This window comes from Chroicocephalus ridibundus, chromosome 4 (assembly GCF_963924245.1).
Source record: "Chroicocephalus ridibundus chromosome 4, bChrRid1.1, whole genome shotgun sequence".
Taxonomy (NCBI): domain Eukaryota; kingdom Metazoa; phylum Chordata; class Aves; order Charadriiformes; family Laridae; genus Chroicocephalus; species Chroicocephalus ridibundus.
Genome location: NC_086287.1, coordinates 3,039,473 through 3,054,302, shown reverse-complemented (window position 1 = coordinate 3,054,302; position 14,830 = coordinate 3,039,473). Strand labels below are relative to the sequence as shown.

At 48.6% G+C, this 14,830-nt stretch overlaps 2 protein-coding genes across 5 annotated transcripts in view; one reads left to right on the top strand and one right to left on the bottom strand.

The window, feature by feature from the left end:
* The window catches only part of NAT10 (N-acetyltransferase 10), a 45,878-nt gene that overhangs the window by 20,274 nt on the left and 10,774 nt on the right, over nt 1–14,830 (top strand). Inside the window, exons 27-28 of one of the 3 annotated variants that reach the window (XR_010071024.1) lie at nt 2,329–2,412; nt 3,562–5,318. Coding sequence is in view for 2 of the 3 variants with exons in the window: in XM_063334523.1 (XP_063190593.1) it covers nt 2,329–2,412; nt 3,562–3,655 (178 nt within the window). In the remaining variant the exon portion in view is untranslated. Of the gene's footprint in view, nt 1–798; nt 995–2,328; nt 2,413–3,561; nt 6,479–14,830 lie in introns of those variants that run through there. The other 2 variants (XM_063334523.1, XM_063334524.1) reach the window with 2 other exon arrangements.
* ABTB2 (ankyrin repeat and BTB domain containing 2) overlaps nt 12,772–14,830 on the bottom strand; it is a 136,398-nt gene continuing 134,339 nt past the window's right edge. For both annotated transcript variants that reach the window (XM_063334525.1, XM_063334526.1), the window contains exons 16-17: nt 14,251–14,364; nt 12,772–13,088 (exon numbers count right to left, since the gene is read on the bottom strand). In XM_063334525.1, the coding sequence (XP_063190595.1) occupies nt 12,891–13,088; nt 14,251–14,364 (312 nt within the window). In that variant the 3' untranslated portion in view covers nt 12,772–12,890. The remainder of the gene's footprint in view (nt 13,089–14,250; nt 14,365–14,830) is intronic.

The following is a 14,830-nucleotide window of genomic DNA, read 5'->3' as shown; positions in this document are numbered from 1 at the left end:
GTGTGCAGGTAAGAGAAGCATATGCTGCTGCGCTAATGAAGACTTTGGGTATTGTGTGCCTGACAGCCAATAACTTAGTCTTTGTCGGCCCTGTTAGCAGCTGCTTTGTTTCACGCTCAAAACATTCTTTCCAGTATAAATTAAATTCTGTAACAACTGCTGATCAAGGCCGTTCACCTGTTTACCTCAGTACCTGAATGCATTGCCTGAGAAGCGTGTCATACTCCCAGGCGTGAACTTACTGACTTCCCTTTCTCTGCTGGTATTTTGAACAAAAAGCAAAAGGTTGTGAGTTAGCAGATCACAGCAGGTCAGCACTGAGATCTGTCTGTCTGTGGAACTGCAGGACTGACTTGTTAGAGTTGGGGCTGGCTCATGGTTACGGCACTGCGAGCAGGAGATGCACTGTGAATGGGAATGCTGGATCGGTTCTCAGCTCTGCCCCAGTGCCGCTGGCATCAGCTTGAGCACATTCTTCTTTCACCTCTGTTCTCTTTTGTCACTTAAATGGTAAATTATTCATGGCAGTAGCTCCTACTATGTATCTATGTGTCAGTCTTGATCCTGGCTGTGTACAGTATCTATATTATATATATATAAGTTATATGGTTCTATAATATGGAGTAATAAAACAAGCTGCCTGGCTGTGGACTGTTTCTAATTTTAGAGTTTCCCATGCTTCTAGGAATAGTCATTAGTTTCCTCAAACCAGGATACCCGGGTCCTGTTGCCTGCTGTCCAGCAGTCTGCAGTCCAGTGAAAATAGCGCCTGGCTAATTTTAATATTCTCTTCTTTAGCAAAAAACCCCCAAACCAACAGGAAAAGAACAACCAACCAGAGCGTCTTTTACTAACCACAGTGAGCGCGGCTGCCTTTTAACTGCTGTGGAGCTGGACAATTTGTAGGATACTGAGTTGCTGAACCAGCAATTTACTTGAAGTGTCAGCAGATGTCTCTTTTTCTGGACCAAGAGGAGTTGAGCATGCCACTGATTCTCTCCCTTCTCTCTCCTCCCACTTTTTGTCTCATAAATCCTGTTTACTATATTGACATTCCAGAAAAGTTGTCTGGTTTGGCTCTAGATTAATCTCTGTTAAATCTGAGAAAAGGAATAAAAGCTTCCTTGTATCTTTGGTTGTCTTGTTTGAAGGAAGGACAAAAATGGATTTGAAGTGACTTGCAACTAGGGAAACAATAACACCAGAATTTTTTTAATTCATTTTTTTAGAGTTTATAGTGTTACATGCCTGTTTGACATTTTGGACCATGTTCCTTTTTTTTTTTTTTCACCCAGAAATAGATTTCTATTCTCCTCCGTGAGGAAAGAGAGACAAAAATCTATTTTGAACACTTTTCAATACAGGTTATAGAAAAGTAATAGAAGAGAGAGAGCTGTTTGATCTGAAAAGGCTTTGTCCAGTATTGTTCAGCCTTGCATGAACAAAGGCTGGGCTATTCTAAATCTCTAAGAACTTGAGATGGAGAGCAACCACTCAATTTTGCTACATGACTGCTTTGCCTAGTTAAATTTGTATGTAATTTCCAGGGTACTTGAACAACCAGACATGGGGCACAGAACGTGAACTTATTTGAATAGCAATTGTTGCCTTAATTTCTCTTTTCAAAAGAAAGCTGCGTGTCTTCGGTTTTTCCTGGGCTGATGCAGAAAAACTGTACCGTTCAAGCTTACTGCTGGTCTCAGACCAGCTGCTAATTTAGCTAACTTTCTGTTAGAAGCCGTTGCTTTTTGCGTCCTCTTCTTTTACCCCAACAACCATCCTCCTCCTCTTTTTTGGAGGGGGAAAATTAAAAAAAGCCCTCAAACTTTTCTGAAGAAATCTATATCGTGAATATAGATCTGATTGTGGTTGTCAGGCTTAAAGCTATAGTGATTGAAGGTCTGTCTTTTAAGAAATCTAGTAGAGGAACGCACTACTGCTATGGACCTTTGTGGCCTAATTTTTTGCTTTCGTAACAGATGTACTCTAGTCAGCACTCCGCTTTTCTGATGAGAGGCTTTCATAGAACGGTTTTGTGATGTTTACTATAGGGGCTCCTCAGAGAACTTCATTGGACACTGACCAGCTTTGGACGGGGACAATTGTTGGTTGCTATTGACCTAGTTGGGACTGAGTCTGCTGACAGAGTCGTGACAAGCCATTGTATCCCTTTGCCAGTCTAGTTTTCCCTGTATTTCCAAATACTGATTTCGCTGGGTGCTGACGCCAGATCGTAGAATAGTGTGTGTCTGACAATATAATCAACCTTTTTTTTTTCACTTTGTGATAGCAATTTTACTTGGATTTTCCTTTACCTTTTTCACTTAGATACATTATCCGGGGTGACGATGAAGAATGGAATGAGGTGCTGAGCAAAGCAGGACAGAACGCTTCCGTCGTCAGTTTGAAAAGGTTAAGGAAGTTGAAATACTCCACAGAGATCTCTCTGGTCTTTCCTGCTGGCTTTATTATAACGTTTTTCAAAAAGAGTGAAGCTGAAGAGTTAAATGCAGATAAAATGAACTTAGCATCCTTGATAGATTCTCTATTTTCCTGGAGGAGTCAGGGTGTGAGCACCTGAGAGCTCTACTGGGCACTCAGCGGTTCCTCCGATGGCGAGACTGGTGCTGTGAGTTCTGTGTTGCGCTGGGGTATAATCCGGTCTTCGCGTCACTTGGTTGCTTATTGTAACTTTTTTCTGTTGACATAGTTAAGCCTTGATCCTAATCGTACAGAAAAGTTGGTACTAATTCTCCCTTGGGCCACTTCTAAAGAACAGACTCATTCCACGTAACTGTCCCATTTGCTTTGGGAGCTAACAGTGGGTGGGAGCCGATGATATTCGCATTGGAGAAAATGCAAATTGGGGGAAGGAGAGTTCTTTCAAGTGTGAGCGTAAGCCTGCAAAATACTGAGTCTGCTTTTCTGTAATTCCTTCCTTTTCATCCATCTTCTTTCTTCGACCTTGCCCAGCATGGAGTCTTTCCTCATTTTTCCCTTGGGGGTTCGTAGTTGAGACTTGCCTGCTTGCTTATTTCCCTTCCTGGGGTGCCTGACAGCTGAAGTAACTACGTGATTTCTGTTCCACCTTTTGTATATTCGTGGGGGTTTTTTTGTAAATGCTGGAAGCTGTGAGTTTCCGGAAGCCTTACAGGAATGAGAGAGTCTTGTCAGTGCTTATGAAGATCGGAGCTCTGTCATGTTTGCTCTAGTCAGAATCTAGTGCAGGAACAAAATTGTATACTTAAAAGTGTCAGTGGTAATATTTTTCCCGGGCACTCTAAATTCCAGGTGCCCTGTCTTGAAAAGAAATAACAAGAGCTAAAAATCAAGATCTTACGGGATTCAAATTGGGTTAGAGAATCTGAAGACGCCAGAAAATCTAGGTCATATTCTTGTTTGTGCTTTCTCTAGCACCAGTTTAAATAACCCAAGAAATAGGAAGTATTTTCTCCCAACCACATTTCTGTGTAGACGCTCGCCCCCCTTTTGCAGCAAAAATTTCCCAGCTGGATGGGAATCTAGTGTATTTTTAACAGATATTTTGTTCCTGTTTCCCAGTGAGAAGAAGAGAAAATTAGAAACAGCGAGAGGACCCAAGCAACAGAAGAAATTTAAGAAGACTAAAGATATAAAGCAGAAGTGGAAGAAATGACTTTAAAGCCAATCAGTGAACTTGAATTAACAAGTGACGGGTCTGTGCTTAAGAAGTACTATTCTCCTTTAAATCAAAAGACTTTTCTTTTGGGGGGGTGAGAGCTGGAGGGAAGGAAAAGCCTTAGAGGCGTTTTTAAAGTGTTTGTATGATGGGAATTGCAGTGACACTGCCAGGAGACAGTCTATGAAGATTTTTTATGAAGTGTGACTGCAGAGCTTGAGCGAGGCACTGAGCAACACTCTGGCATATTATGAGGGTGCGTCAGCAGCTACAGAGTTGCCATTCAAAGAGGGCAGATCGATCTGTAAACTTTCCCTCATCTTAATGGTTGTTACCTTTATTAAAAAAGAGTTTGGACAACGAAGGATAGAAACGCGTTAGACTTTGGTATGTGACTCTACCTTTTAGCGTTGCAGCACATCTTGATATCTGCAGCGCTGGCTCCATAGTCCTACCACTCCTTTGTAGCTTGAGGGAGTTTTCGGTGTGAACGGCAACTGACTTTTTATTTGGGGCCGGCTATTCAGCGAGCACTGACTGTGTCGTCAGTTCAGACTCATGATGGGGTTGGTCCTTGTGCGCAGGAGTTCAGGGTATACAATGAACGCTTCTCTTTTGGAAGGCAGTCTATAGTTCCTACTTTCTGTGCTCCTCAAGCAGCTGTAATAGAGGCTGCTCTCTTGCCTTCACCCTTGCTTACAAGGTCTCAGCATTCCCATCGCTCAGCAATTTACATTTCCTACTTCTCAAGCAGGGTAGCACCATCAGCAGGTGCTGGGGAAGCTGCTGAGGCCGTTCCGTCTCCCTGCTCTCTGCTGACCTAGAGCTGCTGCTGGGCTTCGCTGGAAAGTTTTGTGTTAAGGTTGCCAGGAAATCAGCACTATCGTACCGACGCCTGGTGTTAGCCGCCTTCTCTTTGAGCTCGGAGGCCAGTTGAGCAGACGAGCCACTGAACTCCCAGCTCTGCTGCTCGCTGGTCCCTGCTTGGCAATAAGTACGTACCAGTCTGGAGCTGGGGCTTTCTGTGACTGCAGCACTCCAGCTCCGATGCCTGTCAGACTCCAGGGGCTTCAAAACCAGAGCAGACCTTTGACACAGAACGTCCCTGTCCCAAACCAGGAGTGCCCTGACGCATTGTCTTGATGTCCCAGCTTTGTGCCCTAGAGGTTTGGAACAGAGAGGCTTGCCTACAGCTGATACACAGCTGCACCCTCTTCTCTTATAGATCTTACAGCTCCTTTTTTCAGCAAATCCTTGAAGAAGGAGTTTGTTCCTAGGTAAAGACAGCATTTCTTCTCTAGGAGGCTGTTTTATGAAGCGTCTATGTTAAGTACGGGCATTGCCTTAATACATACAGCACAGCCCGCGTATGCCTTTGGTTTGCAAGCTGCTGTGTGAGAGTCAGTGGCAAGGGCACATCCCCCACGTTGCGAGGGGCAGCTGAGCCCTGAGAAGGGAGATTTGCAGCTGCGGCCATTAAAGGCTTGACGAGGGGCCCGTTATCACCTGGCTGTGTGAAAAAGCAGTGCTGGCAGCCCGTAGGGATGAGGTGGTGGTGGCTGTCCTGAACCAGCTCTAAAGAAGTTGTAAAAGGAGCAGACGTGGAAGGCAAGAAGCGTGAGGCTCTTCACAGCTGCCTGGGGAGCCCGCAGAAGGAAAGGTGAGTGTGAATTCCCTCTGGTTTTGCTGTTGTTATTCTTAAAAAATGGGGTAGGTGGTGGCCCTGCTGGGACAGGGGTGAAGAGCTACAACCCCTTGCTTTGGGGGATGGAGTCCGCTGGATGTGCTCCTCTCTGGATGCCGTCTTTTCCTTCACTTGGTCCTGAGAGACACGGAACAAGTTGTTCCGCAGGGGATGTTACAGCAGCTGGGGCAGGAGGGGCTGGAGCCCTGTCGGGGTTCGCTCCCCGGCCGGGTGAGAGGAGAGCGGCTCTGACAAACGGGAGTAGCGTGGCTGAGCCTGGAGGCTGTTCTCTGGCCCAGGGGCGCTGCAGCAACAAAAACGCATTTCTTATGGATACCTGTAGGATGATCCGAGGGCTGGAGCGCCTCACCTATGAAGACAGGCTGAGAGAGCTGGGGGGGGTTCAGCCTGGAGAAGAGAAGGCTCCGGGGAGACCTTCCAGCCCCTTCCAGTCCCTCAAGGGGCTCCAGGAAAGCTGGGGAGGGACTCTGGATCAGGGAGGGGAGCCATGGGACGAGGGGGAAGGGTTTTAAGCTGAAAGAGGGGAGATTTGGATGAGATCTGAGGGAGAAATTCTTGGCTGTGAGGGTGGTGAGCCCCTGGCCCAGGTTGCCCAGAGAAGCTGTGGCTGCCCCATCCCTGGAGGGGTTCAAGGCCAGGTTGGACGGGGCTTGGAGCAACCTGGGCTGGTGGGAGGTGTCCCTGCCCAGGGCAGGGGGTGGCTTTAAGGTCCTTCCAACCCGAACCAGTCTGTGATTCTGTGACGGTGGTTTTCCAGTGTCTTGCTTAGCTCAATGCAGAAACATTTCGAGTTGGTCACATTTGTCTGAGGGATGGTTATTGTAGTAAAAAGGTTTTCTTTTACGGATTGTCCTGAGCCGGTCACATCCTTTAGCCGTTTGGGGAAGGGCGATAACAAAGATGTGCTTGCAGTAGTGGTCAGGGAAGGAACTGGTATCAAATGGCTACTGACTGACTATCCTTGGCCGTCCCACTTCGTGTGCTCTGCTCGGCGAGGTTCAGCTGGGATTTAACAGGCTGCAAGTCAAAGCTTTAAACACTTTCAGAGTCCTTTAAAAGTGTGGTGAAACTTTGTACTAATAAAGCAGCAGTAATTATTTCAGATTCTCTAGCCTGTGCGCGTTGCTGGATTTGTTCACCCAGGTGTTGGTGTTTTACTTGCTCTGGGTCTTACTGGTCTTACTGTCTAATGGGCGACAGTATCGGAAGCCTTTTTTTTATTGCACATTACTACTTGTGCTTAGAAAATGCTGATTGAACTTCCTTAAAATGTAAAAGTGGTGCAAATCACGATGCATGTCTCGGGAGGGCTGTTAAACTCTTGTCCTACTAATAGGTTCAAAACTAAGGTTTAAGAGAAGTTTTATTATAGAACGCCCATGTGCTGTTAGGGCTCTGAAGTTCGTTTCTGTGTTTTAATGGCGAAGGTGAGGATGAAATGGCCAAGAAGTTCAAAGAAAGTTCATGTTTGCATGAAAAATATGTCAGAATTTCTGTTTATTTATAAGGCCGTGCTAAATAGCTGTGAAAGGGTGTATGAATTTGACTGTCCGCTGCTTCTGCTGGGACTGAGCCCAAGCCGTGACCCGCACGTGGCCGTGATGAAGCTGTTTCTGTGTGAGCCCGAAGCCAGACTGAGATTTTTGGTTGTTTCAGGAACTACGGCCTCATGCGAGTCGGCAGCAGCCGTAAAAACTTTTGACGCCTGACTTACTGGCACCGTCTTGGGGAAAGTACCTTGGAGGCATTCACCGTGACAGGCGAGGTAGGAGCTGACCTATAAAAATATCTAAAGTCCAGCCAGGACTTCTTGTAAATTGTCTGGAAATCAAGGTGGAAGATAGTAGGCGAAATTCAACTGGATTCTTCAAGGAAACCAGGATTTTATTATTTCTCTGACATCTTTCTAGAGCTGCCTCCGCTGCTTTCCATAGGCTGTACTCGTTCTTGCCCTGTTTTCTGGGAATTCGGTGTGCTGTAGTTGCTGTAAAAGACTCAGAGGATTTGAGCTGCGCGTGTGCCCCTCCGTTTCTGAGCGGGAGTTGTATTTAAGGAGAATTTTGCCATTTCTACAGAAAACGTGTGTATTCAGTTGAACCGCTCGTTTTCAGGTTTTCCGTGTACATTTTATGATTTCTGGCAGCTTTTTGGATTCCTCTGCCCGTCTATTGCTCTTTGAACAGCAAAGTGGAAAAAAGCCCTCAGATACTAAAATAAGTGAGAGATGTGGATTATTTTTTTTTTATTTTATTTTTTTAACAAGTCTAGTCAAACCACATTTTCCTCTGCCTGTGCTTTCCATCAGTCAAGCTGGGTGAAAATTCCAGCTCGAGTAAGGGCTGGTTGAACCTGATCCAACAACGGAGCACGAATGCCTGTCTCTTCTGTAGCCAGAAGCGCACTGAAAATGCCACGCGACAGCAGCTGAGAAGTGAGTTCTGTATCTTTGGGTTTTAGGGTTGGTTTGGTTGGATTTGAGCCTGGGTTTCCCTCTGACTTGAGCAGGTTCCTGGTCTTTCCGGACCCGGATCCCCTGCAGGCTGCGAATGCTCGGAGGAGCCTGGTGTAGCGCTGATGGCAGCGCAGGCGCTTAACCGCAGGCGGCCCGGCCGTCCCTCTCCCAGTCGGGGAACAGGTCTTTGCACAACCCAGTAACCACGTGCATTAGTGTCTCGGGCCTTGTTTTAAACCCTCGAGGTCAGCTTACGGCCTTGTCTCAGTGCTCCCTGGATCGCTGATGTGTCACCTTGCTCTAGGTTCCCTCTCTCCTGTGCCTAAGCTGAGCTTGTTTGCCCGCAGCGACGGAGCGCTGTGGCTAATTGGAGGAAAACGGGGAAGCCACGTATAGCTGAGCAGCTCCCTGCAGGTGGTGGGGAGATGTGACCTGGTTGTCAGAGGAATCCTCCTGCTTGCTTGGAGCCCCCTGAGCTGTTTTGACAGCTGGAGCCAGCTGAGCTCCGTGAGGTATCTGGGAGGAAGTAAAACCAGTGGAGCCGAGGATGGTCCCCGCTGCTGGGAGCCGGCTGCGCTTGCAGGAGGGGTCTTGCCTCCTGCAGCTGCGTGAGGGTGAAGCGAGCTGCCTGGGAAGCAGAGGTTGGGGTAGCGGATAAGGACAAGGCCTAGAAGGGGCAGGAGGAAGTTACGTCTCTTCCATTTGGCCATTGTGATGTTGTCTTGGGAGGGTTTTTTTTGCTTCCACAGCTGGATTTTTGTTCGGCTTTGTCACTACTTCTTCCCGACGTAGTCTCAGAATGGGGAGCCTGTCTCTTGGTAAGGGCCCTAAAACTACGCGCACCTCGTGGGGTGTGTTTTCTAGCGGCTGCTTTCCCTTAGCAGGCGTGCGGAGGCTGCGGGCGGAGAAGAGGGGCTGAGGGACACGGGTGGCCTTCTCCTGCCCGAGCTAAACGTGGGGACGGGAGCGTTGGGTGAGATCCTGTGCCTGGTCTAGCGAGCTGCCCGTGCGGTGGGTGCGTGAAGCACAGGGAGCTTTGACGGCCCCGTGCAGGAGGGCTGTGCTGCAGCCCGGCCGCGTGAGCCGCCCAGACCCTTTTCCACTTACAGACAGTAGGGAAACGGCCAGCAGTGAAACGGCTCCGGCTCCGGGGCTGCGCCGATCTGTGGTGCTGCTGCCACGGCCTTTCTCCCTGCTGTGCTGGCATTTGTCATCATATGACAAAACTTTTTTTTTTTTCCCCTGCCCCTCTTTTGCTTGGGCAAATAGCGCTGGGTGCAATACTCTGTTTATTTTGCTGTGGATTAATGGATCCCTTATACTCAAAGTCTGCCCTTTGGGGAGGCAAATCTGGCTTTTGAGTCCCCTTCCCTGCCAGAGGCAGCGGCGACAGCAGCTCCCTGCCCCTGTCCCTCGAGGGAGTCGCCATCTCCTCTTTTTTTTTCCCCCCCTTTTGCATCCCCTTGGCTGTCTCCGTTAGGGCAGGTGCAGGAGCGATGTCTGGTTGCTCCGGCAGCGTTTGGCGAGGGCAAAGGGCCAGTTCATAGTGGTGCCACATTAGCCAGCGCTTGCTGGCTGTGGAAAGGCTTATAGGAAAGCAAAAAAGGTTTTATTTTAGTCTGAGAGGCATCGAGTGTGTTCAGGCAGATGTGTGAGCTCCATTTATTTCCTCTGCTCCCTGAAATAATACAATTATGGCCAGCAAAGTTTTGTGCTTCCCCAAAGCTGGGCAACCTCTGCCGTGTTACTTTGTAGGACGCCGAGGGCAGCGCTGTGTAAAACAGAGGTGGTTTGCAACTGCTTTGATAAGAAATTTCTATTTAATCTACTTGTTAAAGTGCTCCAAAGGGAATCTCAGGTGTTTGTATTCCGTGATTCTCGAGAACAAGCTGGTGTTTGTGTTGGTGGGTTTCCAAAGCGTGCTGGTGTAAGGGCACAGTGCGAGGGACGGCGCCCCTCCTGTATCCTTCCCAGCAGCCTTCTCTCGCGGGATGGAAATGAAATGCTAAGAAATGCTTGCGACGGGAACTTAGTGTAGAACTGTACTTCAACTCTCGCTGCGCCAGAGGGATGCGCTGTGTGGTGGGAAATTCGAGGACAGAAACAATTAGATTCTCGGCAGCGAAGTACGGGCTCTGGCTGTGTTAAGGGCTTCCCCTGCAACGGCGTCCGAAGGAAGGTTTGTGTCCTGGAGAGGACCCAATTCACCAAGTTCAGAGTTACAGCTCGGCCGTCATCCCCCAACTCCGTAGGGCTCTGCAAGATTTACGGGGTAGACTTAGGGGAGGAAAAACCAAAATAGTTCTGGGTCAAATTCTTGCTCTTAAAGCTGTAGACTTCTTACCTCCTACCTAAATTTTTTGCCCTTTTTTTTCTTTTTTTTTTTTTTTGCTTTCCTTCCTATGCTGCTGCCCACCTGACCCCGCGCGGCTCTCGGGCTGTTCTCAAACGCTCTTTGCTGCTGCCGCAGCCACTGCACCAGCCAGGGCTGCTGTAGCCTTTGGGGTTCTGGGGAGACTCAGCAAGGAAGCACTACCTGCTTTTTCGGTTTTTGTTAGTGTTTGGGAGGGAGTGAATCAGATGTTGAACTTCTGAGGGCTGCTCAAATACCCCCGTTAGCAGTTGTTTCAACCCTCAGGGTCTCTTCTGCTGCAGAGAAGCAGCCTAGAAGTAGCATTTTTCTTAGACGCTACCATCCGCTGCTTTTTGATGGAAAACAGGTAAATTTACTTCAGCTGGGGAAAATTCAGTACTTCATACAGTGCTTCATAAATGTTTGAGCCTAGGAAGGGGAAATGAATGCCTCTCTATCCCTTGTTTTAAAGCATAAAATTCGGTATCTATACCAAAATAAATTTTAAGATGCTAAACCTGCAACGGCCTTTTCCACTGAAGTGTCTTTAAATGAGTTTTTTCTCGTTGTTGGAAGAACAGAATAAATAACAGCAGCTATTTTAAAATTACGTGTATTTTAAAATTACGTTGTTAATAAAATCCCGGTACATTTACATAAATGACAACAGTAATGTACAATTAACAAAGCATTGTAATATTACAGCAACAAAAGAGGACCTACATATTTGTACAGATAGCTGGAGCAGCTACTTGAAAATACTTCCCGAGATAAAGCCTTTTGTGGTATTTTTCAGGCAGACCAGTGATAATTTTGAAACCCCTGTGTGGCTTTCTGGCAATAAATAGGGTTATTGAAGCTGGTGCTCTTCAGAGGTGGCTGCGTGCCTAACGCACACGCGGGAGCGGGCCCTCACCAACCTGGCTGGCAGCCGTCGACTCATCGCGCTCACCCTTGCGTGCAATTAGCCTCTCGTGTAAATCCTTTAGGAATGAGGCGATGTCAGATTTTGACGGATTTGGTGGGAGACGCTGTAGTTCGTTCTCATTCCCTGCATCCACCTAAACCATGGCTCTGTCCTGCTTTGGAGCTTGGGCCCAGCTGAGCCTCCTTCTTCCAGTGTGTTCCGTTACCATATTAATTGTTGAATTTCTAAGCAGCAGCAGTTCTCCACTGAGAACTCGGCTTCCTCTTCTCCTTCACCCGCCCATAACGAATGAAAGCACCTCAAAAAACGCTTCTGGTGGGTGCCAACAAAGATCAGCGGGAATATCTGCAGGTTGTTCCTTAAAGCTATCGGTAAGAGCAAGGTCTGTGTTTTTACACAACTAATTGCCTTTCTACAGTTGGGATTATTTAGAATAAAAAAAAAAAAACCACACACAAAACCACTGCTTCAGACTCAAAACCATAGATTGAATTGTCTCCTTTTAGTTCTCCTAAGTCACCTGGAAGGCGGCCGAGAATGGGTCCTTTTGGACCGGAAAAATCTGCCTGCTGCGAAAAAACGTGACTCTCGGAGCCTTTGAGCTGAGGCGCCTTGTTTAAGTGCTGCCGCCTGAACGCCAGCCCTCAGCCTACCTCTAGCAACCGCTCAGGGGTGCGCCGGGCCCAGTACCCCCTGAGGTAGCGTGTCGGTGGGAAGAACGTTCCATGGATGAGGCTGGGGAAGCGGAGGCTGCAGGTTCGAGCTTCTAATTCCAACGTGCTCCAGAGAGAGAACAAACGTTCGAGCCGTGTGTTCCTCAAGGTCTCAGGGAGACTTTTATTGCTATTTATCCTATCGGACAGTTTTCAGCGTAGTGCCAGCTCCTACTACACCTGAGTCTTTTAGAAACCATCTTTTATGGCGTCAGGTCTCACAGATGATGTTCAGAAACAGGTTTTTAAGGTGACAGTGACAGGACTGTCAAACCTCGATGGTGAAAGGGCAGACAGTCATCTTTTCCCCCCTCAAAATGGATCCAGATAACAACTAGCACAGTGAAACCGTGTTAAAAAAAAAAAAAATACAAAACCCCACAATTCTCCCTGCCCCAGCTCGGTTCTTCATATTAGGCTTAAAGAGTGAGTAACTTCAGAGTTAGTATTAGTTCCTACTCAGCTTTGAACATCTATGAAATCTCTCTCTCTCACGGTGCAAACAGTCTGGGGGAAAACTGACGTCGGAGTCTTTTGACACGTGGAGACGCTGGTGTTTATTACTGTAGCGGAGTGGTTTGTGTGCTCCAGCCTTTGTGTTCAGACGGATGATTCATGGAATGGGCAGTGATCCATAGGATTAGAAAACTCCTTCTATGCAGCCTTTTTACAAGTAAAACATTTACGCGCATGAACTAGGTGGCCATTACGGCGTGTAGACAGACACTTCAGACGACGTATTAGGTGTTGGGTGTGGGTCAGTTGCCTCACTTCTCTGCAGCCCGGCATCGTGCTTGGTTAAACGGCAGCATTGATCTTCTCTTCCGTGCCGGTTCTTCACTTGGATCCTCAGTTCTGGTTTGCGCTGTGGCAGTGTTTCTGTGACAGCAGTAGCCCAGAGAAGCCAGCTCCCCCCCCAGCCCGTCCGCGGGACGGGGCACAGCACCCCTGCCTGGGGGGTGTCTCTTGTAGGGGACCTTCCGCAAGATCCAGAAGGCAAAGAGGAAAAGCCACAGCTTTGCCTGCCGGCGCGTCCCCCTGCAGTTTGAACCAGTGCTCCTGCCACCGCCTTCGTCCTGCTTCACACCCTGGAGGTGACGTACACGGAGTGCAGGCGGGCGGCCAGCGCTGTCTGCAGGTCCCGCAGAGGGTCCAGGCCTTGCACTTTGCTGTTCCTGCTGTAGATGAGCTGTTTGAACGAGTCCTGCTCTAGAAGAGAGCTCATGTGTTTGAGGAAGAAGCCCTCACAAAAAGAGGCTAGTTCAGGCGCGTTGTGAATCTGCGGAAGACAGGAAGATTAATTAGCTTTTTCTGTGTGCCACACACCTAAGGACATGCCTGAGGGTCTCCTCATTTCTAATGCTTTTCCCTTCAATGTCTTCTAAGACAGAAAAAGGTGGGTAATAAGAGTGGAAAAAGCACTAAAAGTAGAACTGGTGATAGCTAATAATTTCTTTTGGCGCTTTTTGCAGGCACAGGTGTGAGCGGGGAGGCATTCAAGCTTTTTTTAATTCCTTGCCCTGTTGGCCTGCTGTTGGCAGAGCCACTGGCCCGTGCTCCGGGCTCTTCCCCTTAAAGGATCCGAGCAGCTGGCCGATGCAGCGCCCGCGGTACCTGTTCAGCTCCGCAAGCGGGGAGCGCGTGTGCCCCAACACAAAAACGCTGCGCTGCCAGATGGCACGCACAGCTCGCAGCAATACGAATACGGTTCGTAGGATGCGAGCCGAACTCCTAGAAGAAGGAGCTGGGAAATAGGGCTGTTACACTTGTAAAACATGCCCGGTGGATTTCTGGCTGTGATCTGGTTCCCTTTGCTGCAAAAAAACGGCCCAGTGTGAGAGTCAGGAATGGAACAGGATCAGTGCGACACCAGACAAAATGAAAACGTGCATCATTATCAGCCCTCTGTGTATTCCTTCTGCTTGTCTTTAAGGAATCTGACCCTGCAAACTTGCAGAAATGGCCGAGTATTTCTCTAGGATTTGATTGGTAACGTGGGTTATTTGCTATAGAGTTGAATATCTCTGTCTGTCTGTGCTAGTTCTGGAGCTGTAACCAATGTATTTTAGCAGCAGGAGCGCTAGGAAAGGGTTTACGTCTCGGTTGCTGCACTACGATCAGTTGTCCCTGCTGCTCCCAGGATTTAGATCTCCTGGGCTTTGCCGCTGCTGCTGTATCAGCCTGTTACACACCTCTCCCCGGCTCTGGAGGGATCTCGCATCAATGTCATCCGCGATTGCTTTAGACAAGAAAACGTACTAGGGCAGTGCAGGACTTCACGGACTGGGACTTGACTCCAACATCTCACTTGGGGTTGGGGTAGAGTTACCGGCGTAGCTGGTGCCCGCGCGCTGCCCGCTGTATTTCGTTACCACAGGAGCCCGCAGAAGGCAGGCGTGCCGTTTCATTGTGGTTCTTAAATAAGGCGGTTTGGCATCTACCTTTGCATATTTATAGATGTTAACAGAGTTCTCCAAGCTGATCGTCTGGGCACAGAGGATTTCACAGTGTCTCTGGAGGCCGTCCAGTTGAAAGAGGCTGGCAGCCGACAGCAGCTATGGGGACAAGAGAGAAGCTATTTGAGATCGTGAGCCTTGATAAGGCTGAGGGAAGGCAAACGGATGGAACGGATGATTTCCTCTCTGAGCCATCTCCCGTGCCCCGTTTTAATGGCCGAGTCCTCATGAAGGAGCAGAAAGGCCACTCGATGCCTAGCTCAAGCGACACGCAGATCTCCCCTCTGAGCAAAGGCTTGCTTCTGGAAGGCTATTTGTGCCACCGTCTGTCACCGTGCTGGGTGAGCTCCAGACCGCCCCCCCGGCGGGGCAGCGGCCCTGCCCCCTTCTCCCAGGACAGAGGGGATGCGCAAAGGAGGCTTCCACCCAGCCGGGGGTACCAAAAGCACTGTCGTGATTTCCCTCCCTGCTGCCACCCCGCCTTCTCCCCCCCAGCGTCTCATGGACGTAATAAAACATAACTGGCAGGTCTTATTTCCAAGCAATAGCGTTTTGAAACTTGAAG